General features: G+C 45.3%; 1 protein-coding gene across 1 annotated transcript; it reads right to left on the bottom strand.

Annotated features, from left to right (window-relative positions):
- Positions 1–1447: 1447 nt before the first annotated feature.
- LOC123113006 (transcriptional regulatory protein AlgP) lies at positions 1448–4563 on the bottom strand. Its single transcript, XM_044534108.1, has 4 exons — positions 4364–4563; positions 2177–3169; positions 2015–2098; positions 1448–1865 (listed from the first exon to the last, which is right to left on the bottom strand). The coding sequence occupies exons 2-4, from the start codon at positions 3129–3131 to the stop codon at positions 1735–1737; spliced, it is 1170 nt and encodes a 389-aa protein (XP_044390043.1). The 5' UTR covers positions 3132–3169; positions 4364–4563; the 3' UTR covers positions 1448–1734.
- Between the last annotated feature and the right edge of the window lie 19217 nt (positions 4564–23780).

Genomic DNA, 23780 nt, shown 5'->3' with positions numbered 1-23780 from the left:
ATTTGACCAAAAGCCTTGTTGTTGTTTAGTGGCATGCCAACACCATCAGCTCCACCAGCTATGGAGAAGGCCTTCTTAATTCCCGCCAATCAGATGCCGGTTTGGCTGTTAAAATTCTCCGGTAGGCGGGCCCCGAGCCAGTGGACACCTAATGCGTGTGGGACCCGCGACGTGTCACCACCAGCACAGATCCAATCTCGGCATCAGAACCTGTAAAACTAGTATTGGTGCCATCGTCGCTTAGCGATTGATTAGCTTTCCGTGAATGGTTTGCGCTCTGCCTCGTTTGCGTTTCCTCTTGTGTGATCTTTTCGTAGGTTGCATCACTTGTTGGAATTTATAGTGTTTTGCTGAAGCTGTTCAATAACGTTGTACAGCAGGAAACTTTTGCTCGGAACCGGTTTTCAATGAAAAGACTTTGCTCACCAATGGCGATGGCGGGCCACCGAGAAGATCAAAGCGTGTGTGATTTCTTCAGAGCCTGTCACTTGTTAATGTTTAGTGTTTTCTCTTAAGAGTTATTCGTGAAAAAAAAAGCTGGTTGGATCACATTATCAATTGAGAGATGCAGCCAACAACGGATACTTGGAATCTGACAACCAAGCCTGAAGATGTGCATGAACTGCATCGAACTCTGGGGATTTGGATATTCCAGGTCAAGGGAGGGGATTCATACATGGGTTTAATTTTAGCTTCGCTCCATGTACCAGGACAAGTACCCCCATGGAGCGCGCTGCTGAAAGTTTCTTCCTCGACGACTTTGCCGCGCCTATGGTATGCTTGGAAGCTCCTTCGTCTGCGACTTTGCTGCGCCAATGGTATGCTCCGAAGCTTAGTTTGATCTCCTTGACGGTGTCGATGTCGTGAAGTCTTAGAATGGTGTATGTAATTTGAAAATATCTGATATTCTGATAGCCATGCTCAATTCAGGCGGCTGAGGTTCAGTATGCTAACTAAGTTACAGAGATGCCAACAAAGCAAAGAGGTAAAAACCTCCATCCATAAATGGCTCCGTTTACGTTGAGTGACAAGGCATCATGTAAAACTTCCATTTCTCCATATTATTGAGGATTTGTTGGACTATAAGAACTAGTAGTGATGAGATAGAGAGAATCAGAGAAGATCAAAAACTATATCATTGCTACTGTGCATAAACATAAGATCAAATATGATGTGCTGGTTGGGAGGGAGCATGCCTGTCCCGATCCGTATTTAAGCGATAAACTTGTTATTAATAGTCGTGGTGTCGTCATGGTTAGGGTGTATTGTATATATAAGCATCAATAATGAAGCATCTTAGTCAAATTAGCACTTCTTTTATTTGTTGCTGACGGAGTTCCTACCTTGATGGCTTGATCCCCACCCGTGCAATTAAACAAGATGCAACACCCGAATAATACTGGCACAGCCTACGTCAGTGCAACCCGTTGAATATGCTGGTCAGAGATTAGGGGAGCCTGTGAACCACATGCCCCATGTTCACAGCAGTTATCTACCCATGGGGTTCATGGTTACATCAGATCCATCAAAGTTCGGGCATAGGTGCACCGCTATTATGCGCTTTCGGCACCATGAGAGGGCTGTCTGTTCAGCTACCATTAGGTTTTGGACATACGCATGAAAAGCTTATGCTCACACAGGCAAAAACATGCTGACCATGTTGCAGCATTCCGGTGGCAAGAGTTCGTCATGAGAAAGCTTCAGAACACTGACATATCTGATTTTCCGCTCTTCTCAGCGGCGGGCTGGGAACGGCTGGAACGGCAGACGCATACCAAAAGTTGGCTGAGTTGGTAGCGATGGATGGTCGGTGGGCGGAAGCTTCCCAAGTACATTCAGAGCTTTCATCTTTTGCAGCTCCTTTCCTGAAGGGGACAAGGAAACATGTAAAACCAAACGCTCAAGCTATCGTAAACAGATTCATGATGATCAACATTTGAAAATACAAACAACTGGAGCAATGTTAACATGCAAGTCCAAAGCTGCAAAAAAAATTTATCAGATTGAAGAATACCTTCTTCGATCAAGAGATTCACTGCTCGCTTCTCCAGCTCAATGGCATGCTTGCTCCGGCCAGCAGATGACAAAGACTGGAGCACTACAGTTCAGACAAAGGACACATGTTTTAGATAGCAGTTGTGGTGAATTTGTTGTCAGCTAAGAATAATGAACTTACTGCGGATGTATTCTTCTTGTCCTGATTGCTCGTTATTTCTCAGGAATGCCTGCAGCCGAAGAAACCTCGCTTTCCAATCTTGATCCCCTGATCTTTGTGAATCAGTCGGATTACGTGTCGTAGCAGTAGCCACAGCATCACGAGGTGCTGTACTAGTAGCCACAACATTACAAGGCGATGTATTGGGAGCCGTAAAGTTCTGAGGCATAGCAGTAGACACAACACTGCGGTGCGGCGGACTAGCAGTCACAACAACACTTGGATGGACAGTAGCCTTCCCTGGAGATTGTTTCGCAAGAGAAAGGTGAGCTGGCAAAGTTGGAGGGTGCAATGCAGGGGCAGTAGCAGCAACCACTCCTGGAGACTGTTTCGCGAGAGAAAGGTGAGCCGGCAAACTTGCAGGGTGCAAAGCAGGGGCAGCTGCAGCAGCAGGACGCGCAGAAACAGGAGCTGATGGAGTATGAGACGCATTGGTGGTAGCAGCAGCTGCAGCAGGAGACGCGGAAACAGGAACTGATGGAGTATGAGACGCATTGGTGGTAGCAGCAGCTGCAGCAGGAGACGCGGAAATAGGAGCTGATTGGGCATGAGTTGCACTGTTCTGAAGCTTCAAACTTTGCTCCTGCGGTCCACTAGTAGCAGGTTTCTTTGAGCTCACAGAATTGGCACTCTCTGCACCAGCAGAAGCGCCTCCTTTGCTTTGGTCTGTTTCAAGCTTCCTGCGCACATACACGAGATGGCCATTTGCCCCAGGATTTCCTGGCGCGTGCTGGTTGGTTAGGCTCAGGGGGGCGTTAGGTTGCGGCCTCTTGATGCCAACGGTCCCAGCAACTTTGTCTTTAGGAAATGTAGAAGCTCTGGCTTGCTGATTAGCGTCATTCTTGGATTGCTTAGGTGACTCCCTCAGTGCTGCCTTTTTCTCTGATATCGAGTGTGGGTTGTCACCAGCAGGCATGGTGCCTCTGCAGAACTGCAGCCAATCAACCTGGATATCTGGATTCAAAATCTACACATCAGTGACGAAATTTGCAAAGTAGGTACTACGAATATCAGCAAAGAACAAGTTACGCAATCAACATGTACCAACTTGGTAGGTCCATCAACACAACTGAAATTCTGAAAATTCAGTTTCAAGTCACAATCTAGTACTCATTGTACGATTACACACGACCTTTACTAATGCTGCTATCCACAAAATGCTAGAGTGCAGAGCTCGGGTGGAAAATCATCGAGCAGTACAATACAACAAAAAGTTGAGCTTCTCTCTACTACCTACCTGGGATTAGTTATTTCAGATTGTGCCCAGCAACTGGCGAAATGCTATGGTTTATGCAGATTTAGCTCAATTCATATTCTCTCTAAAAGGAAGAACTGTTCGTCCATACATATATACTGAAAAGGACTCATTTTTTCTGTGAAAACAAACAGGCAACGGCTAAGTTAACTACTCCCTCCGTCCCATAATGTAAGACCATTTTGCAAGCTACGGAGGGAGTACAAGATGTGTTATCCACTCCGCAATCAAGTCAATTCTATGCATTTGTTATCACTCGGGATTAAGCGTACCAGAGAATGTAATTAAGCAAATGCAATCAGCTCATGTAAGAGCATCCAATCCAATCCAATCCAATCCACCACTATCTGTGTAAAAAACGCCAGCTTTACATGCCCTCCCTGACCCGAAGATGAAGAGCATTGGGGGAAGGCTAACCCGTCGATGGCATTCCACCAAGAACAACACCGCGGGGCGGCGACGAGCACATGTATATTGAAAATATATCGAGAAAGACTCGCTTATTCTATCTATGAAAAGTTGAAAACAAACAGGGCATGACTAGGTTAATCACAGGACGTGTTTATCCACAATGCAGTCAGGTCAATTCTAGGCATTATGAATCAGGATTCTATACTGATAGTACCAGAATGTGGCAAAATGCAACCAACTCGTGTGAGAGCGAGCGCCCAATCCAACCCAATCCAATCAAATCCACTATCTGTGTAGGAAAATGCCGATGCTATATTTGACCCGAAGATGAAGGAAATCATCCCGGGGAGAGACTAAGAAGAACCACCGCGGCCGGCGTTCAAGCAAGAACCCCGCCGCTGGCCGGCCGGCGACGAGCGCATCGGGGGATTGCGGATGGGAGGGGAGGAGATGGGATTGGGGTTGTCGGTCGCGTCACTCACCTGGCGGCCAGCGCGCCGGCGACGGGGAGAGGCGGGCGGGTCCGGGGGGAAGCTGGCTAGGGTTTATCGGCGGGGCGGGGGACGGGGGAGAGTAGCTGGCGCTTGCTGCAGAGAGTGGAGACTGGAGCTGTGGGGGAGGAGGTATTGCTAGTGGGAGTGGGAGTGTGGCACGCCGGCCGTGCGGACAGCATGGGCCTCCTGGACCTGCAAACAAGCCCGTTTGTGGCAAACGCACACGGTTACGGTTTCATTGCAGAGAAACGAATTAAATCGCCAGTTCAAACTTATAAGAAAGACCCCTAAAAAAACTTATAAGAAAAAAAAGAGGAAAATCACTGGTGAAGAGGTACCTTCACCGGGTCTTTTTTTTTTAAAGAATTTTTTCATTCAATCAGTACAAAGAAGTTGACCCTTACAAGCACACTGAAACGCAAACACAAAGGACCATGAACACCTAAAGTACCCTAAGACAACCATAACACAGGAAGATCTCCGGAGCCTTGTGTCATCATCCCTGAATCTTGAGAGAAGACCCCTGCAGCAGAAGGATCTGCAACCAGTCGCAAGTAGGTCATCATCTTCGACCACGGTACAATTGCCGCCATGCTGCTTCCTCTTTTCTTGACACCAGCGCTGACAGGGCATGGGCATCAATCCAACACACCTGCAACAGTCGTCGCCATCTTTGGCTTTGAGTACCGCGAAAAGTGTCCCTTCCGGAGGGAAGAGAACTCGAGTCATCCGACCGATCCAGCACCGCGGCCGGGCCATCCGCCCGGACAAAGCAGGATCTCCCACCAGCATCAGCACAGAGGAAGGAGAAGAACAGCAGCAGCAAATCATACCAACAAGGAAGAAGAAGGGTCTCCGTCTCCCTGAATCCATCGCCCATCTAAGGACCCAGACGGCCAGTGCCGATGGACCTCCAGCCACCAAAGCCCACGACCTCGACGAGACCCGGGGATCCCCAACTCCGCTGGCTCCTAGACAAAGGCAAAAGCCTCGCCTGACCGCGAACGGAGCCCGGAGAAACTTATTCCGACGCGACACCACCGCAACGGCCTCGGCAGCGTCTTCCTCAACCCTAACCCTACTACACACCCACCTAGCGAACAGACCCGAGGTTCCCCCTCCCTCCCGCCGCCGGAGCGGCCGATGGAGAGAGAGGGAACCGGAGGCGTCACCGGCGGCGCGCAAGGGCCTCGTCGCCTCCTGGTCGCCTCGTGCGATCCGATCCTACTTTTCCGGTGTTCGGTTCGCTGGGTTTTCCTTGTACGGCCTTGATACCTTCCATCGGGTCTTGGGTGCGCTCCGTGTTCAACATGTGGTGGAAGGAGAGATAACCGCATGTATTTCCTTCTTTTCATTTTCCCCTTTGGGTGGTTGGATGTGCTGGGCCATGAGGAGTGCGCCTGCATTGCCCATGTGTGCTTCGTGCGGGAGCACATCTTTCATTTCTTTTCTTTTTTCTCTTTCTCGTTTCGATGTGCTCCACCCGCACGGAGCACACATGTGCTGCCAGCTAGAGCGTGCTTACTTTCTTTGTTATGGTTGTGCTCTACCGCAGGGAGCACGCATGTGTTGCTGATGTAAGCACACCTCTTTTTTTTCCTTTTCTATGGTTTAGTTCTGCTCCATTGCAGGGAGTACACTTGTGCTGCCTGTGGGAGCACATGTGTATTTCATGCGGAGATGGCTCCCTTATCTTCTTTTCTGGGTTGCTTGTGCTCCACCTGTGGGGAGCACACATGCACTATCTGTGAGAGCGTGGCATGTGTGCTTCGGGTGTGAGCACATATGTGTTGCACATAGGAACATAAGGAGCACAGGTGCGCTATGTGAGGGGGCACACATATGTTGTCCACGAGAGCATGCTGAGCAATAAACGAGGAAAAATATTTAAAAAAACTTGAAAACCCAAAAAACCAAAATTAAAAGTGGAAAATGAAGAAGAAGAAGAACTAGAAAGAAACCACGTCGCTTTCTTCATTCCCACGCGACCTCTTGCTTTCTCAATGGATGCGGCCAAAGCAAGACAAAGGCGATGTTGAAGGGCTTTCCACACTCCTTGCAAGTGACCTATGAAAAAGTCATCACTCCTTCATGGAGCAATAGTGACATAATTTTATTGCAAGTGACCTATATTTGATATGCAAGGTTAACAATGTAGCCAGCAACCGGATATATGAAGTTGTCACATCACCTATAGCCCATTTATATAATAGTTAGCCATACTTGCATGCTATATGTAGTTAATATGTGTCCAATCTTTTCTCTCACAAAGATTACCAGAGCTCGTGCTATAGCCGGATGTAAATCTACATCTTGTTCTCTTCTCTCTTTTTCTCCAACTAGACAAAAATTTGATGTGACTTTTGTGTAGCTCAGCTATGTCACATTATTATGCTTGCTCTAACTAAGCAGTACACGCAATCGGGTGCTCCTCATAGCGCCTTATGCGCCCATTGGGGGAACTAACGCTCACACACCACCCTCCTATGGGTCAGCCCAATACAACGTTTCGAGCGCTCCTCATTCCTGGATCGCTCGCTAAAAAAATCGGATTCGCTCGGTTGTTTATGTTCCTGGTTCACTCGGTTCGGTTGGTTCCCAGTTTGGCAGTCCATTGTTAACCATGATTAGGCTCACGTTGATCGTTGACTTTTCAGAAATAGCTCACAAATTTTAAAAATCGTGAACATACAAAAGTTCATTTTTGAGAAAAAAGGTTCGTGAATCTGAAAAAGTTCACATTTTTTTAAAATTTCAGGAAATAAAAATTTCGTTAATCTAAACAAGTTCACTAATTTGAAAAAGGTTCACAAACTAAGAAAAAGTTCCTAAAATTGAAGAGAGTTCGAATTTTTTTAAAATCACGAATTTGAAAACAATCAAAGATTTTGAAAAAAGTTCACAAATTTTAGAAATATTCATCAGTTTCGAAAAGAAGTTGATCAATTTTTAAAAAAACTGAGTTTTTAAAAATCTCACAAATTTGAAAATTTTCATCAATTACGAATAGAAGTTCATCATTTTTGGAATAATTATCAAATTTGAAAAAAGTTTAGAAAATTTGAGGAAGACACGAATTTAAAAAATTTCACAATTCTTTTGGTAAAATTCATGACATGGAAAAAGTTCATGCATTTGAAAAAAAAGGAGAAAAGATAGAAAACAAATGCAGAAAAAAGAAAATCATACAAAATAGGTTGAAAAACCAGAAACAATAAGAAAAAAAACAGACCAGAAGCTTCTTAAAACCAATTGGAAGCTTCAAAGAAACATTACGCGAGTGCATAGATGGGCCGAAGCACTAAATCTATCAACGAAGACATGGGGTATGAATTGCTTAGGGTTTTGCCTTTAATGGGGGCTACAGGCGCCGAATAGGATCTGGGTTTGCAATCTTATAGAAAGCGAAATCACTAATTAAGGAGTAATCCTTCCAAAAATCACGCACACCTTCCCAGGTTGCGACAAAGTGCACCGCTTGTTGCAACCTGAGAGTTTTCCCTTTTTCGTAGATTCGTTTATCCAAAATGTTTTATCTCTTAAACCATGCATTCAAATCTCGAACGGTTTTCACCGTTGGATTCCTCGTGTCGAGATCTTTAAAATTTACATCTCATGCTGACGTGTTCTGACGAACTTTATTTTAATAAAAAAAGGACGAAAAAACTGAACCGAAAACACAATACTTTTTCCCTTCCCGAAATACGTTTCCGAGAGGCTCGGCCGTGCCTTTCGCGGAAGCAAATCTGTGCGTGTCGTGGAAGCAAAACCGTGCCTCTTGTGGAAGAAAAAAAATAAAACATGTTTTTTTTATTCCAAGAGGCACGATTTGTTTCCAAGAGGCACGTGCCTCTCGCGAAAGCAAAAAAACGAAACATATTTTTTTTCGTTTTCGAGAGGCACGGTCGTGTCTCTCGCGAAAGCAAAACCGTGCCTCTCGTGAAAAAAACCATGCCTCTCGCGGAAGGAAAAAAATGTGTTTTTTGTGTCATTATTTAAAAAATATATATTTTCAAAAAGCTAAGAAAGACCAATGAAAAATCTCAAAGCCAAAAAAGCCCGGAAAAAACATCTAAAAGGCCAAAAACGAGTGCGGAAAAAAATCCAGAAGAACCGCACAAAGCGATACATGTGGCGGCGACTGAGAATGTGTCAAATGACATGCTCTCAACCCACCCAGTGATCGTTGGGGGCTCCCGAAGAAGCGCTCCTAACTAGTTGTCCCCAGAGAAGAGGGCGGTACACCAACTCACCTTAGGCCCATTTTGTCCAAGTCGATAAATGAAATGTTTCTGTCAAGCACGAGGACCAAAGGAAAAGTGAATGGGCTGTCAGTCTCCCATTGGCACGGCTTTTACCACTTATGCCTTCTAAAAAGTGTTAATAAAAATCATTTCAACCCCTAAAAATAAAATCAAAAATCATTTCAACTTCTCCTAAAAATATCTTTGATATTTCCCTACAAATAAAAAATAATTTCAATAAATATGACACACCACAATTTCTTTGCATGTCAAATAGAAATGCTTTGTCTATTTTTTATGTTTCTGTTTATACTGTTAGCAAAAGTGTTCATGTATCCTAAATAAAAAATGTTCACAATACTTGAGAAAAAAAATTCCGTACAAATCAAAAAATATTTTATGTCTAAAACTCCATTAAAAATGTAATGACTACAAAAAGAAATGTTCGAGTACATTAGAAAAAATGTTCAATAATTTTATATGGAAAGTGATTACAAATAATAATAAAGAAAACCAAGATCACCTAGCAATGACTGCGACCATATATACTCCCTATGATTTTGGCCGCCGTGTTTGCTAATGCCTTTTACACTCAATCGTGAGTGTCTGCTTGTTCAGTGAGCTCCGTTTACTTGACCTAGCAACGAAAACAATGAAAACTGCTCGTAGATCGTCGATTATTGGTTGAGCCTGTGTATTCTGCATCGGAGAACACGACGAGACCTCGTTGGGTGCTAGTGGCTTAGAGATATAGGCCATACCTCGGACCGGGCTGGGTTTCGGGCCGGGCCTAGCCAAGCCCGACCAAAAAAACCTAGGCCCAAGCCCGGCCCGGCCCGGCCATCGGGCCTGTTTTCTGGGCCCGAGCCCGACCCGAACACGTAAAAGCCCGTCGGGCTCCGGGCCGGCCCGGCCCGACCTTCAGAGAAATGCAAAAACGACAGGCTTGGGTCCGGCCTTCGGGCTCAAAATCTAGGCCCGAGCCCGGCCCGGGGGCAGCGTCGGGCCGGGCCGGCCAGGCCGGGCTTCCCATGGCTAGGTATACTTAGAGAGTAGAAAAACAAAGTATTTTGGGGATTATCCCGTCTATCTCCAAAGTCCAAACCCCAGAAAATACCCTGCATACCATTTGGTGGGCCAGTTTTCCGAGGGAATGACCCCTGATTATCCCCTGTGAACCATACCTCTCGTGTATTCTTATAGGGCACCTCCCATGCCTGTCTCCCAAATCGTTCGCAAATGTTCGAACCCAGGCATTTGAACATTTTTTGCCATTCAACGCGATGTTGCAAACGTCCGCGGAGACGTCCGCACATCCATATTGCCGCAACCACCCACAAACTGGAAGGAGTTTTGGGGGAGTCCGGGCCTCTGCCACGTAGAACTCTCACATCCCCGTCCCACTCAAATCTCCACTCCAGACCATGTTTTTTTCCACTACATCAATCTCCCTGATGGCCTGTGAGGGAATTTCCAACGCCGACCATCAAACCGCCCACATAAGTCTGGAGAGCGCGACTCAGACGTGTTGTGTCATCCAACAAGGCAGGCCTGTATCGGTCCGACGAGCGGTCTAGACGCACTTTCTCCCGCAAACCGGATACAAACTGGGGGCGGGGGGCTTTGCGGGGGTTAAACCAAGATCACACAGAATAAGGGAGTACCTTACTCTGATACCAATTGAAATCGTAGGTTTACTCCTAGAGGGGGGAGGGTGAATGGGAGATTTTAGAAATTCGCCAAACTCTGATGAATTTGACGAAGATCAGAGTGAAGAAATAGAAACGAGGATGAGACTAATTCATCACAGAAACTTAGAGCATGCATACAAGATACATGCAAGTGAAGAACATGTAATCCTACAAGCATTCAAGCATGAGAAAGATGAACTGAAGAAATGAAAAACAACATAATGAAAGTCTTCACTGTAGGGGAACGTAGCAGAAAACAAAAATTTTCCGACCTACGCACCAGCCCAGGACCACTATGGAGACTGCATACATGGTTTGATCTTTTTCGTTACCGACTCATAGCGCAGCGGGAAGAAGAGTCGATGACGATCGACGGTGCAGATCCCCGCAGCTAGGATTTACAACCTCCCAACCACGAGGATGTATACCCTCATCTACTCCTCAGACAACCCTTCGGGAGGCGGTCGAACAGCCCCCCCGGACGGTGTCGCGGACAGCCCTTCAGGAGGACCTTCGAAACTCGAACGGTCACTCGGACAGCCCTTCGGGAGGACCTTCAAAACTCGGACGGTCACATGGACAGCCCTTCGGGAGGCACTCACGACCTAAGGCCGAAACTACGATCTCTCTACAGAGTTGCACACGTACGGTGTCATCTATCCAGTAGGGCTTCGCCGTCCAGAACTAGTTCCTGCCGGAACCCAGACAGCCTTACGGCTCTACGAAACTCTTTCGCTGGGAGGGAGAGAAGAAGCCAGATCATTGCATGGCACTTGTATGTGAGAAGGGATGATGTGGAGGGCTGCCCCTCCACCTCTATTTATAGGAAATCCCAAGGGGTAGGGTAGTTTAACACAAAAACCCAAAATGCACATGAATGAAGTCCTTCCTCAAGGGCATAAGAGTGAAACCAAGGAACAAGAGGGGCTCCAAGGTGGAGCCCCAAGTGTGTCTGGCCACACCCCTTGGGGGGCCCCCATGAGGGCCTCCCAATCCATCCATGTCATCCCTAGATCTTTTGGGTAAAGCCCCAAAAGGTGGCTTTCCATAAAATATCCCAAAAAGCACTTTCACTATTCACGACGACATTTTTCAGCGTCCGTTCGAACTGAAAATATTTATGTGGGCTTAGAACATTTCCAATACCCACCATAATAATTTTCAACGCGTTCTGGAACAATTCCATTTTAGTGATTTTCATCTGCGAAACGCATCTGAAGTGGTTCCGGCAGCTCCGGAACATTTCCGGTTTTTATCTCAGAAAATTCCAAAAAGCTTCCAGAATGATTCTGGCACCCTTCAAGAATTATCAGGCATTTGCCGAAACCAAATTGACTTAATGGTATATCCCAAAACAACTTTTCGGTATCATCGAAACTCATCCGATGACCTCTCTCTGCGGTACGATTCCGCTGTCCGAAACTTTTCCGGTGTCCGAAACTTTTTCGGTGATTTTCTCTCAGACTCCCTGTCTAGTATTCAACAGATAGATGACCCTTAAGCGTGTGACCCTATAGGTTCGGTGAAGTATAGACATGACCCGGAACCCCTTCCGATCAATGATCAACATCGGAGCCGTGGACACCCATATTGACCCCTATACCCACACGAATGAATATTCGAGTGAACCTCCAGTTGCCGTGTGCTATTCCTGTTGCTTCGCGATATGTTACAAAGACCCGAGGTGAGATTTACTTGCATCCCCGTGGATCAACAACTTGTCCACTATGCTAGTTACCTCGTTACTGGTTTTGTTCTCTTTTCTCGTTTCCGTGTTCCGGCATCCCTGTGATCAAATCACACTGTGTCTGGCCAGACGATGATGGATACCGTAACACCGAGAGGGCCCGAGAATATCTCTCCATCGTCGGAGGAGCAAATCCCAATCTTGAGCTATCAAGTTACTTGACACACTTTTCCATGAACCCGTAAGCCGCCGTAATAGCCACCCATTTACGGATGACGTTTAACAAACCCCAAAGTTCATGAAGCAAGCATGAAGAAACTCGATACTCTCATGGTCTAAGGAATCATGCAAACGTTAACCATCTCTGTGTTATTTACCATTAACTTGTGACGAATGAATCTCATAGCATAACATCAAACCGGGTCGATTCAACACAAATGTTCTCTTAACATTGTGCCCTCAAAGTTGCTGGCATAGACATGCCCATGATCAGGAAAACAGAACCATCATGCAACACTTGAGCTAGTCTTAGAGGCTAGACTAGGAATACTTCTTACCGTTTATTATTCCACACGTGCATATGAGTCTTCCTCCGAGCCTCGTGGATATTGCAGACTCGAGAATCATTGCAGTTATAGCATAGAACATAAACATAATTATGAACTCGGAGATAAATAATATCATTTATTATTGCCTCTAGGGCATATCTCCTACAGACTCCCACTTGCACTAGAGTCAATAATCTAGTTAATGCTAATGCACTTTACACCTATGGCATGCCGGTGTAAAAAATGCTTCGCATGTGGTATAGCCTGATGTCCATCAGATCTGACAACTTCAGCTCCGTGTCTATCTCTGCATATCCTCGCGTTTTCACGCTTTCACAAAATTCATATTTTGTGCGGACTTGGCTTTGTATAAATGTGAATCACAGGTTGAACCTGGATTCCTCAGACTGAGTTATGGAGAAACTACCTGCAGTAGTGTCCCATTGACAAAAGCCATCTTGGAACCATACTAAGTTCATGAATGAACTATATGATTCAACATCTTGTTTGTCGCTTCTAAAGCGTCAACATACTTAGTCATTTGTTATAGAATTCGCCACAGTATCCTGTTGGGAACAATTTCCAACTACCGTGCCACCATATTGTGTATTACACAAAACCCTTAACTTAAATCGAAAATCGCATGGAGAAAAGATGAAGACTGTATCGATGTAACATTTTACAACGAACTCTTCATGATCTCCGCTTGCGAGAAAACATATCATCAGTACTTACTCTAGTACTCAATGACATCTTTCACTGTTGGCCCATGATCAGTACTTTGATCACTTTAGTATCCATACTCGCAACATCTTGGGAGTATTGGACATATCTGGTTGTTTTACATACCATGGAATACATGATTAATCCAAACACATGAGTGTGTCGAATCTCCATCATGTATTTTGCTCATCAGTGTTTTGGGACACTGATTCTTGCAAAAACTCTTTCCATGTGACTTCGGCAAGAATCACTCCTTGTCGTTCTTAGTGCTAAACGGTTTTAGCATCTTGTCAATATGTATTTATTGCTTAGCCCTATTAGGTAAATCTATCTCCATAGATCATTATGCCTAATATTGAGGCTATTTTGCCTAAGCACTTCATCAAAAAACTATTTTCAAATGAAGTCCTAATTTGTGTCAAGAAATTTATTTCTCATTAACAATGTGTCAAGCACACAAGGTTTTTAGAAATATTATTATGCTCCCACTTACTTTCTTGAATTACAAGCATCTTCGTTACCCATTGATGAAGTCAAAACCCCTTTTGACCATTTCATCAAAACACGAAGATTCCAACTCCATTTTGCTCTCTTCTGTCCATCACTGGAACTCTGAAGTTTGCATCCTTACTAGCATCCTCTGGATAGACAAAATGCCTTGGACTGTAACACATGCAAGTCCTTGGTTTCGTTTCCATCAGATGGAAATCCTATTGTCATCCATGTTTCATATCTCATGATTGAAATATGTATTAATTGCTAGTTCAACCCCAAACGACTTTAAGCATCGCTACGATGAAAACAACCTCACCGTAGTCAACTCTTGAACTTGTTATTTCAACAAGTCGAGCTTTATGGATAAAACATTTTTATCCGTATAGGTTTTAAGTTCCATAAATATTCGTTAGACTCTAAGTCTTTCGAAAGGTGTAGCAAGGTTTTAATCTTGAATCACTTATATGGAAACTAACTCGGGTTGTATTGGCATTTAGCCAATTCCGGAGTCAGGGCCCATCAACGCTTCCTTGTGTATCGTAGGTATAATGTTGTCTAACAACAATATCTCGTTTGCGCACCTGAGAGGTTTGCACGAGCCTTTCCTACGTGGTTCAACTGCAAGTTCGACCGAAGTTCATACATTTTATTGTAGAGACTTCCGTATCAGTCGCAGTAGGAAACTCTGGAATTACTTCCAAGGTCTCTTTCCTTTGATCTGATGACGAAGATACTGTTTATCTCGTCGAGTTGCACTATTCTCCCACTCACCTTTTTGAAAGAACCATTCTCTTTAAAAGCATACCGTTTCGTGGCAAAACTATTTGCCTCGGTATAGTGAGGGAGGAGTACCCAATGACTTGGGATAACCTACAAAGTAGCACTTGTCTGATTTGGAATAGGTCTGTAACCTTTACACAAACCCCATATTCCAAATGTTTAAGAAAAGATATAACATGGTTGGGCATACCATACCATGGTGTCATTTCAACAGACCCAACGGAGCTCTTTTCAGTGTAAAAGCCGCAGTCTCTAAAGCATCACTCTTTAAAAGGGATAATGGCAATTTTATTTATGTCATCTTTGATCTTACCATGTCATAAATGGTTTGATTACATCTCCACGGACTTTCCATTTGCAGTGGTGTTCCGGGAGGTGCAAGTTTATGAAACCCCTTTCACAACTCATCAGACATTCGCTAAACTTGTAACTCAAATATTCCTTTCTGCAATCAAATTGTAGAAACGTAATTTTCTTGTTACAATAACTTCTACTTCATTTTTGAAAACCTTTCGAATGATTTCAAAAGATCCAGACTTACGTCTCATCAAGTAAATATCCATATATCTACTTGAGTCATTTCTGAAGATAGATAAATCCACTACTAACAACACTTATCGGACTACACACATCAAATGTATGATCACCAATAAGTTTGTTGTTCGTTCCTTATGGCCTGTGAACGGTATTTTAGTCACTTCACTTTTCGGAGGAAAGTTGCAAGTGTCAGATGATTCAAAAATCAAACGACTTCAAAGTCCATCATAATGGAATTTTCCATGCGGGTTTCTCCAATGTGACCAAATGTAGTGCCACACTTGTGTGGTATTCTTTTAGTCTTGCGACATTTAGCGTCAGTGTTATGGATGTATCATATTACCATCAATATTCATAACATACATCCCATCTTGGATGGAAGCATGGCCCTTCATGTTATTCATAATACTTAACAACAATTGTTGTTTTTATGAACAATTATTTTGCAACAAACATTGTGCAGTGGGCTAGAGTGTATGAAACTCTAAAATGAATCATGAAAGTAAACCCAGAGGTATTTGTATTATTATCAATATTCATAACATATATTTCATTCATAATGAAAATATGGCCCCTGTGTTATTCATAACATCGAACATAAAAAGTTCTCTTATGAACAACCTTCTTGCAAGATACCTTATGCAATGGGCTAGAGTTTGAAAAACTCTAAATGAATTATGAAAATAAATACAGACGACAATACACCGGTATAGTAACATTTACTATGTTCCCTATGTATACCTTAACCTCATTTCTGGCTAGCCTTTTAGGCCATAGTAGCTCTTACATTGATTCGTAACAGAATGCAATCGAGCGGGTATCTTTGTGATTAACTCACAATACCCAAGAATTAGTGATTAACATGTTTAACCATAATTCCCAAGAACTATATCTTTGACCAGCCTACTATACATCAAAAACTTGTATGACATTCATACATGAGCTGGATATTCCAGACTTCTTTTCTTTTTGCCATTTTACTTCTAACAGTTTAACTTTTAGTATTTCTCCTACTTCCAGAAAAAGCATCCAACTTCATCATATGAAAGGCTTTCTTCTGGATCCCTCTCTTATCAGTCAAATGCCTAGTAAACACTTTTACTAACAGTTTGCAAAACAAACATTGCTTTGGATATCACATATCTGTTAGCCTTTGTTTGTGTCTGAAAATGATTTTCAGATTCCATGAATATCACATAACTATCCAAACCTTCGAAGTTCGGGTCTCATGGAAGCAAACATATTGCACTTGACTGAAAACGGAATTCTAGCTTTTGGATCGAAGGACGAGAGTCACATGATCCATAGCATTAGCGGGAGAATACCGAAAGTATGCGATAGGACAAAGTCCTTCTCGGCACTCTTGAGGACAATCCTCGCATTACGTTACCAACCGTAAAGTTTTAACCAGATATTTAACAGCTATTCAATTTTAATAGGGAAGGTGGAAACGCGAGCCATTATTCTATAACTATTAGCAAGAAACACTTAGACAGTGTTCATAATTAATTGCACTGAGAATTAAACATGTTAATTCAACAGTGCGCTCCCACTCAAATCAATATCTCTCATAATTAATTTTGAGTGATACAAGATCCAGATTTCAACTCATCGCCATAGAATCATCATCTCATAACGGGAATTTTAATCGGTAGGCCAACTTGCCGATCACATCTCTATGTGACTCTTGCTCATCTTTCGATGCGTGTGTTCCGAGCTCAGGACGATCCTGCCATGAACGTCAAGACAACCAAGTGATCTTGCTGCGAGGTCTGACCTCACCCGCCTCACACTTCTCTAATCGTTCGTACCCATGCATCCATGGCGCACCCCGAAAAGATAGGTGCCGTGACGGTGCTACACTTGGGAGAACACTAACTACTTGATATTTTAGTGAGAGATCACCCTAATAAAAAGCGACTACCGCGCAATCAAGAAGGGTGCATCATAAGGGATAAACATCTCAGGCAATTCATAATAGCATGATATGGTATAGCCCTTTCTGACGGAGAAGTCTTTCATTTCTTCGTCTTGGGCATTCGCGTCGGTGTTCACCTTCGTGAAGATTGCCACCACCTTGTCGATGCACCAAATAATATTGCTATCTCTATAGCTAATAAAATAAGTGCATTACTTAAGGTTGACACGCAGGTCACTAAAGTGACAATCATATGGCTCCAGCCATCATGCCGAATCATGACACGCAGGTCATGTTAATCAATTTACATCATATAGTCATCTCATACATAATCAAATTGAATATGAGCATTGCTATACCACATCACATGCACATGCAAACCCTCCTGCAAAACCAAGTTAGACGTTTCTAATCGGTTCATGCAAACTTGTTTTTCGTGGCTTCTAAGGTTTCGACTTAAACCACAGCTACCAACGTTTTATCATCAAGTATGATTATTCAAGTTGCTAGATTAACATCTCGGGATGTATGAAGCACGAGATAATAAAATCTCGAACCCCATACTAAACTTCTTCATACGCATGACCCCCGTGCAGATCATATCTACAATGCCCTTTCATCTGCGAATTTCATCTTTCTTTTGACTACAGCAGAACCCAAAGAACTGATAGCACTTCCATGATCAATCAGGATCACGGATTGCCAGAACTTTGTCAAATTCCACCATGCTGTCTCGAGATTGAGCAAACGCAAATTCTAGGGAAGCAACAAGAACGTCGGGTAACAGATTTCATCTGTCACCTGCATAAATAATTTTCAGCAATAGATCTCATCTACTCCAAAATTATATTATGCAATACCCATACATCTCCATGTATTCTAGATCGCAACCTGCATCTACGCATAGCACAGCTCATGATGCCACTGTAGGGGAACGTAGCAGAAAACAAAAATTTTCCGACCTACGCACCAGCCCAGGACCACTATGGAGACTGCATACATGGTTTGATCTTTTTCGTTACCGACTCATAGCGCAGCGGGAAGAAGAGTCGATGACGATCGGCGGTGCAGATCCCCGCAGCTAGGATTTACAACCTCCCAACCACGAGGATGTATACCCTCATTTGCTCCTCAGACAGCCCTTCGGGAGGCGGTCGAACAGCCCCCCCGAACGGTGTCGCGGAGAGCCCTTCAGGAGGACCTTCGAAACTCGAACGGTCACTCGGACAGCCCTTCGGGAGGACCTTCAAAACTCGGACGGTCACACGGACAGCCCTTCGGGAGGCACTCACGAACTAAGACCAAAACTACGATCTCTCTACAGAGCTGCACACATACGGTGTCATCTATCCAGCAGGGCTTCGCCGTCCAGAACTAGTTCCTGCCGGAACCCAGACAGCCTTACGGCTCTACGAAACTCTTTTCGTGGGAGGGAGAGAAGAAGCCAGATCATTGCATGGCACTTGTATGTGAGAAGGGATCATTGTGGAGGGCTGCCCCTCCTCCTCTATTTATAGGAAATCCCAAGGGGTAGGGTAGTTTAACACAAAAACCCAAAATGCACATGAATGAAGTCCTTCCTCAAGGGCATAAGAGTGAAACCAAGGAACAAGAGGGGCTCCAAGGTGGAGCCCCAAGTGTGGCCGGCCACACCCCTTGGGGGGCCCCCATGAGGGCCTCCCAATCCATCCATGTCATCCCTAGATCTTTTGGGTAAAGCCCCAAAAGGTGGCTTTCCATAAAATATCCTAAAAAGCACTTTCACTATTCACGACGACATTTTTCAGCGTCCGTTCGAACTGAAAATATTTATGTGGGCTTAGAACATTTCCAATACCCACCATAATAATTTTCAATGCGTTCTGGAACAATTCCATTTTAGTGATTTTCATCTGCGAAACGCATCTGAAGTGGTTCCAGCAGCTTCGGAACATTTCCGGTTTTTATCTCAGAAAATTCCAAAAAGCTTCCAGAATGATTCTGGCACCCTTCAAGAATTATCAGGCATTTGCCGAAACCAAATTGACTTAATGGTATATCCCGAAACAACTTTTCGGTATCATCGAAACTCATCCGATGACCTCTCTCTGCGGTACGATTCCGCTGTCCGAAACTTTTCCGGTGTCCGAAACTTTTTCGGTGATTTTCTCTCAGACTCCCTGTCTAGTATTCAACAGATAGATGACCCTTAAGTGTGTGACCCTATAGGTTCAGTGAAGTATAGACATGACCCGGAAGCCCTTCCGATCAATGATCAACATCGGAGCCGTGGACACCCATATTGACCCCTATACCCACACGAATGAATATTCGAGTGAACCTCCAGTTGTCGTGTGCTATTCCTGTTGCTTCGTGATATGTTACAAAGACCCGAGGTGAGATTTACTTGCATCCCTGTGGATCAACAATTTGTCCACTATGCTAGTTACCTCGTTACTGGTTTTGTTCTCTTTTCTCGTTTCCGTGTTCCGGCATCCCTGTGATCAAATCACACTGTGTCTGGCCAGACGATGATGGATACCGTAACACCAAGAGGGCCCGAGAATATCTCTCCATAGTTGGAGGAGCAAATCCCAATCTTGAGCTATCAAGTTACTTGACACACTTTTCCATGAACCCGTAAGCCGCCGTAATAGCCACCCATTTACGGATGACGTTTAACAAACTCCAAAGTTCATGAAGCAAGCATGAAGAAACTCGATACTCTCATGGTCTAAGGAATCATGCAAACATTAACCATCTCTGTGTTATTTACCATTAACTTGTGACGAATGAATCTCATTGCATAACATCAAACCGGGTCAATTCAACACAAATGTTCTCTTAACATTGTGCCCTCAAAGTTGCTGGCATAGACATGCCCATGATCAGGAAAACAGAACCATCATGCAACACTTGAGCTAGTCTTAGAGGCTAGACTAGGAATACTTCTTACCGTTTATTATTCCACACGTGCATATGAGTCTTCCTCCGAGCCTCGTGGATATTGCAGACTCGAGAATCATTGCAGTTATAGCATGGAACATAAACGTAACTATGAACTCGGAGATAAATAATAGCATTTATTATTGCCTCTAGGGCATATCTCCTACATTCACATCAAGTTCTTCAGAAAGTTGATCATAGATTCTTCAACAACAGAATAACTTAAAGTAAAAGGTGAGGAATTTGAAATCAGGTAGGCTCGATGAAGACACAACAATTATGTAGATCAGTTCCAGTTGTTGTATCAATTGTACGTCTGGTTGAGGCGACTGAGTTGAACTCCGAAGAAACTATGTCTTCACCATATTCCTCTTGAGTTAAGGTCATAATAGACCTCACCCAATCACTCGTGGTAAGTCTTCAAGGTAGACTTTCAAAACCTTCACAGACTTGTTCATCGGCATGCCACAATTACTCTTGGGTGCTCAGAATATGATGTCTAACCATCTGGAAGAATGATAGTCTTCAAAGGTAACATGCATCGGATCACACAGATCAAACTCTTCAGTGATGCTCAGTCACTTTGGCTTTGGTTGGGTTTTACCTCACTTGGGTTTCTCACAAAGTCGTTAGATGAAGGGTTGCTCTCAAATGACGAGTGTCAAGTTCTCTCTAAAGCAGTCAACCAACAAGTGGTTGTAGGGGATGGCTCTTTATAGCCAGGGGCAACCCGGCATGAATTTTCATAAATGCCCATTAGGACATGATCATTGTCAGGATAAGGATCCACTCGATAGTTGCACGTGGCGCACCAACGGGCAGAAAAACTGAACTCTCAAATTCGTCGGGGCACTTAATTTCCTCACGGTAGGCAGATCGCATTGGCGAACTCCTAACTCCTTAGTCTGACCAAATTCGTCAGCAACCAGAAGAACGGTGTCTCTATCACTAGCAAATTCGTCAGCACTGCCAGAGATTTCCAAAGGCTTCATTGGAGGCAGTAGGATATGAATAGTTTTGAGCATCACTTTGGAAATACAATATATGTATCACCTAGACCCTTTTTAACAGTACGATTTTTCCTATGACTCACATAAGAAAGAAACAACGAAAACAAAAATCTCCATGCTTCAAATTCTTCACTTAAATTTCTTCAAAGGCCACACCAAATTCTTCACTTGAAGAAATACATTTTTATTTTTCGGTTAAACCAAATCTTCAGGAACTATATCTCCTGTGTACACTCACAAACACGTTAGTCCCTTAACCCATATGTCTTTAATATTCCAAAACAACTAAGGGGGCACTAGATGCATTTACACTTGGTCCGCGTTGTGCCCTTCTTGATTGGTGCCTGTGTGGCGTCAGGCCGAGGGTAGCTCTTCGGGCGTTATTGTGTCGTCGTACGAATCAACGCCAATGACCATGGACATGGTGGCGTTCGAGCATGCTCGGCGGTGGCCGTTGGTAGTCATTGGGTTGCCCCCTCAGTTCCACCGGGACCGGCTAGGGACACATGCGTGGGAGCCTCCTACTGTGGAGGTGCCGTCGCAAACCCTGTGGCTGACTCCGGGCTAGGAGTGAAAGGTGGTCCTTTTCATTCTTACTATTGTGGTCGAGTGGTCGTGACGTGGATGGTTGGCAGTGCCCAGGGGAATGGATGCCGGGGCGGCGGCCCCGGACGACATGCTTCATGATTGGCTTTCCGGTAGGCTTTGTTGTGGCGGTGGTGGCTCCATCTATTGGTCGTGTGGGCGACCATGGATGTAGTGGCGGGAGGCTCAGGCCTGCTTTAGCAGTGCCCAAATCCGGGGTGCACAAGTTGGCCTTCGTTGAGGTGGTGGCCAAGACTCCTCTTGGTGATGCAGGCGAGTGTCCGAGCGAAAGCTCCGCGCCTCTGGCACCGACGACGGCGACGCCCGCAAGTGCCGCTTGCTTCTTGAAGACGGCGTCGTGGATCTCGTCCCGGTTCCAGGGCTCATGGTGAACACTTTTGTGTGTTCTCAGACTCGGCAGCGGCGACGCTTCGCGGCGTCATGTTCTTGGGAGCATTGTCATAGAGCTCACGGGTCTCTGTTCGGGCCTCGGTGAGGTGTTAGGCTTGTTCTAGTCTCATATTGTATCTTTTGATTTGCTTTGGAAAGGGACCTCCCCACCATATTATATCGTTCGCCGTGTACTTTGATTCGTTGCTTTATTGATAAAAAGAAGGGAATCGTTTGCCAACGGCGCACCGGCCGAAGCTTCGGCCGGTCGCGTCCACGCGCAAACGCGCCCAGCGACCCACCTAACGACACGTAGGATGAGGGGCCCGCCCACGTGCGTCTTCTCCTTCCTGCCCTTTCTCTTCTTCCTCTCGGTCATCTCTCTCTTCTCTCTCCCCGTTGCCATGGTCAACCTGTCGCCCACGCCGGAGGCTTCCCAGGGACGCCGCCGTCATGGGAATCAGCCGATCTGGCCACCCTCGACCAGATCCGTGCGGATCCGCATGCATCGGAGCTCTGCCTACCTCACCGGACCTGGCCACGCCGGAGCTGCAGCCAACCATGGCAGACTACAATCATCGGTGGAACCAGTTGTAGCAAATTCAATCATCGGTGGTAGCGAAAATCTACTACGGTTGCAGCAAAACGACGATGGCCATGGGCAGGCATGGGAGCTCGGTGGAGCAGCACAAGTAGCTGTGATAATTGTTGTAGCAAATTTCAACGCCGTTTGTAGCAAAACCAAACTATGGTTGCAGCAAAACGGCGTCATTGTCATCGCGGGTTCACAGCTAAGACAATAAGTTTGAAGCTTTTTTCATTGCCCGTTGTAGCTTTTGTAACCGCCGGTTGCAGCTTTTTCGTTTGTCGTCCATGGGTACGGCTCCACAGTTGAAGCTTTTTTCATCGTCGGATGAAGCTTTTTTTTTCACCGGTTGTAACTTTTCTTTGGTCGTTCATAGTTTCCGTCGTACGAGTTGAAACTTTTTTCATATCTAGTTGAAGCTTTTTCCGTCAGCGATTGTAGCTTTTTCCGTCGTCGGTTGCAGCACTGGGCATATTCCCCCGGGGCTTGATTTTTTGTTGCAAGCGGGGGATGAGCACCAGCGAGCAGACCGGCGAGCACGCCGGTGAGCTCCGGTCGTCCCCACCGGAGCTACAACGGTTGCCACGGAAGCTACAACCGCAGGGGTGGGTTGCTGCATGGGCGAAGCCGGTGACGAGGACGGCCACCCAGGGCTGGGACCGGCGACCATGGCGGCCGGCGAAGACGGCCGGCGAGGGCGGCGAGGGTGTCGACGAGCTCGAGAGACGAGGAGGGCAGGCGGGGGGCCGACGCCGAGGGAGAACGCGCGCGCCGGCGAGATGGGGTTCCTTTTCTCGTACGCGCTCGCGAGAGGAAGACGCCGCCCAGGGATAAGGATCCAACGGCTCGGGACGGGCCGATCTGACGGCTAGGGTGCGACCGGCCGAAACGTTCGGCCGGCGCACCGGCGCAGATCGTTGCCCTAAAAAGAAATATTCAACCATCCTACAATTTTCACCCGCACCACCTGTTGTCAAATGCCAGCTTCCCCACTGGCTCTAGGAGATTGCTCGAGAGCATACAAAGATTTATCAAGCTTCCGAACATGATGCGGTAACTTGGATGAACAAACCCTAGCGGTTGACACATGTACACATCCTTCCCTTCCAGAATGCCATCTAAAAACGCATTTTATTCTTGCTGTTAGTCTGCTATATCGACGAGCTCACTGACGTCAGACCAGCAAGCAGCCCATATTGAACGGCACTCACCTCCAGATTCATCCGGTTATAAAATGCTGCACGTGAAGCGCGCCACCACATACTAATAATATTACCAGCGCGGCG

This window comes from Triticum aestivum, chromosome 5B (assembly GCF_018294505.1).
Source record: "Triticum aestivum cultivar Chinese Spring chromosome 5B, IWGSC CS RefSeq v2.1, whole genome shotgun sequence".
NCBI lineage: Eukaryota > Viridiplantae > Streptophyta > Magnoliopsida > Poales > Poaceae > Triticum > Triticum aestivum.
Note: the sequence above shows the minus strand (reverse complement) of the source record. Positions and strands in the feature narration are given on the sequence as shown.

What these genes read in the sequence shown, in the direction of transcription:
- LOC123113006 (XM_044534108.1), bottom strand. Translation starts at nt 3,131, where the DNA reads ATGCCTGCTGGTGACAACCCACACTCGATATCAGAGAAAAAGGCAGCA. An exon ending in ACAAGAAGAATACATCCGCA is followed by an intron (nt 2,099 to 2,176) that starts GTAAGTTCATTA and finishes TCTGAACTGTAG; the next exon opens with TGCTCCAGTCTTTGTCATCT. An exon ending in GAATCTCTTGATCGAAGAAG is followed by an intron (nt 1,866 to 2,014) that starts GTATTCTTCAAT and finishes TGTCCCCTTCAG; the next exon opens with GAAAGGAGCTGCAAAAGATG.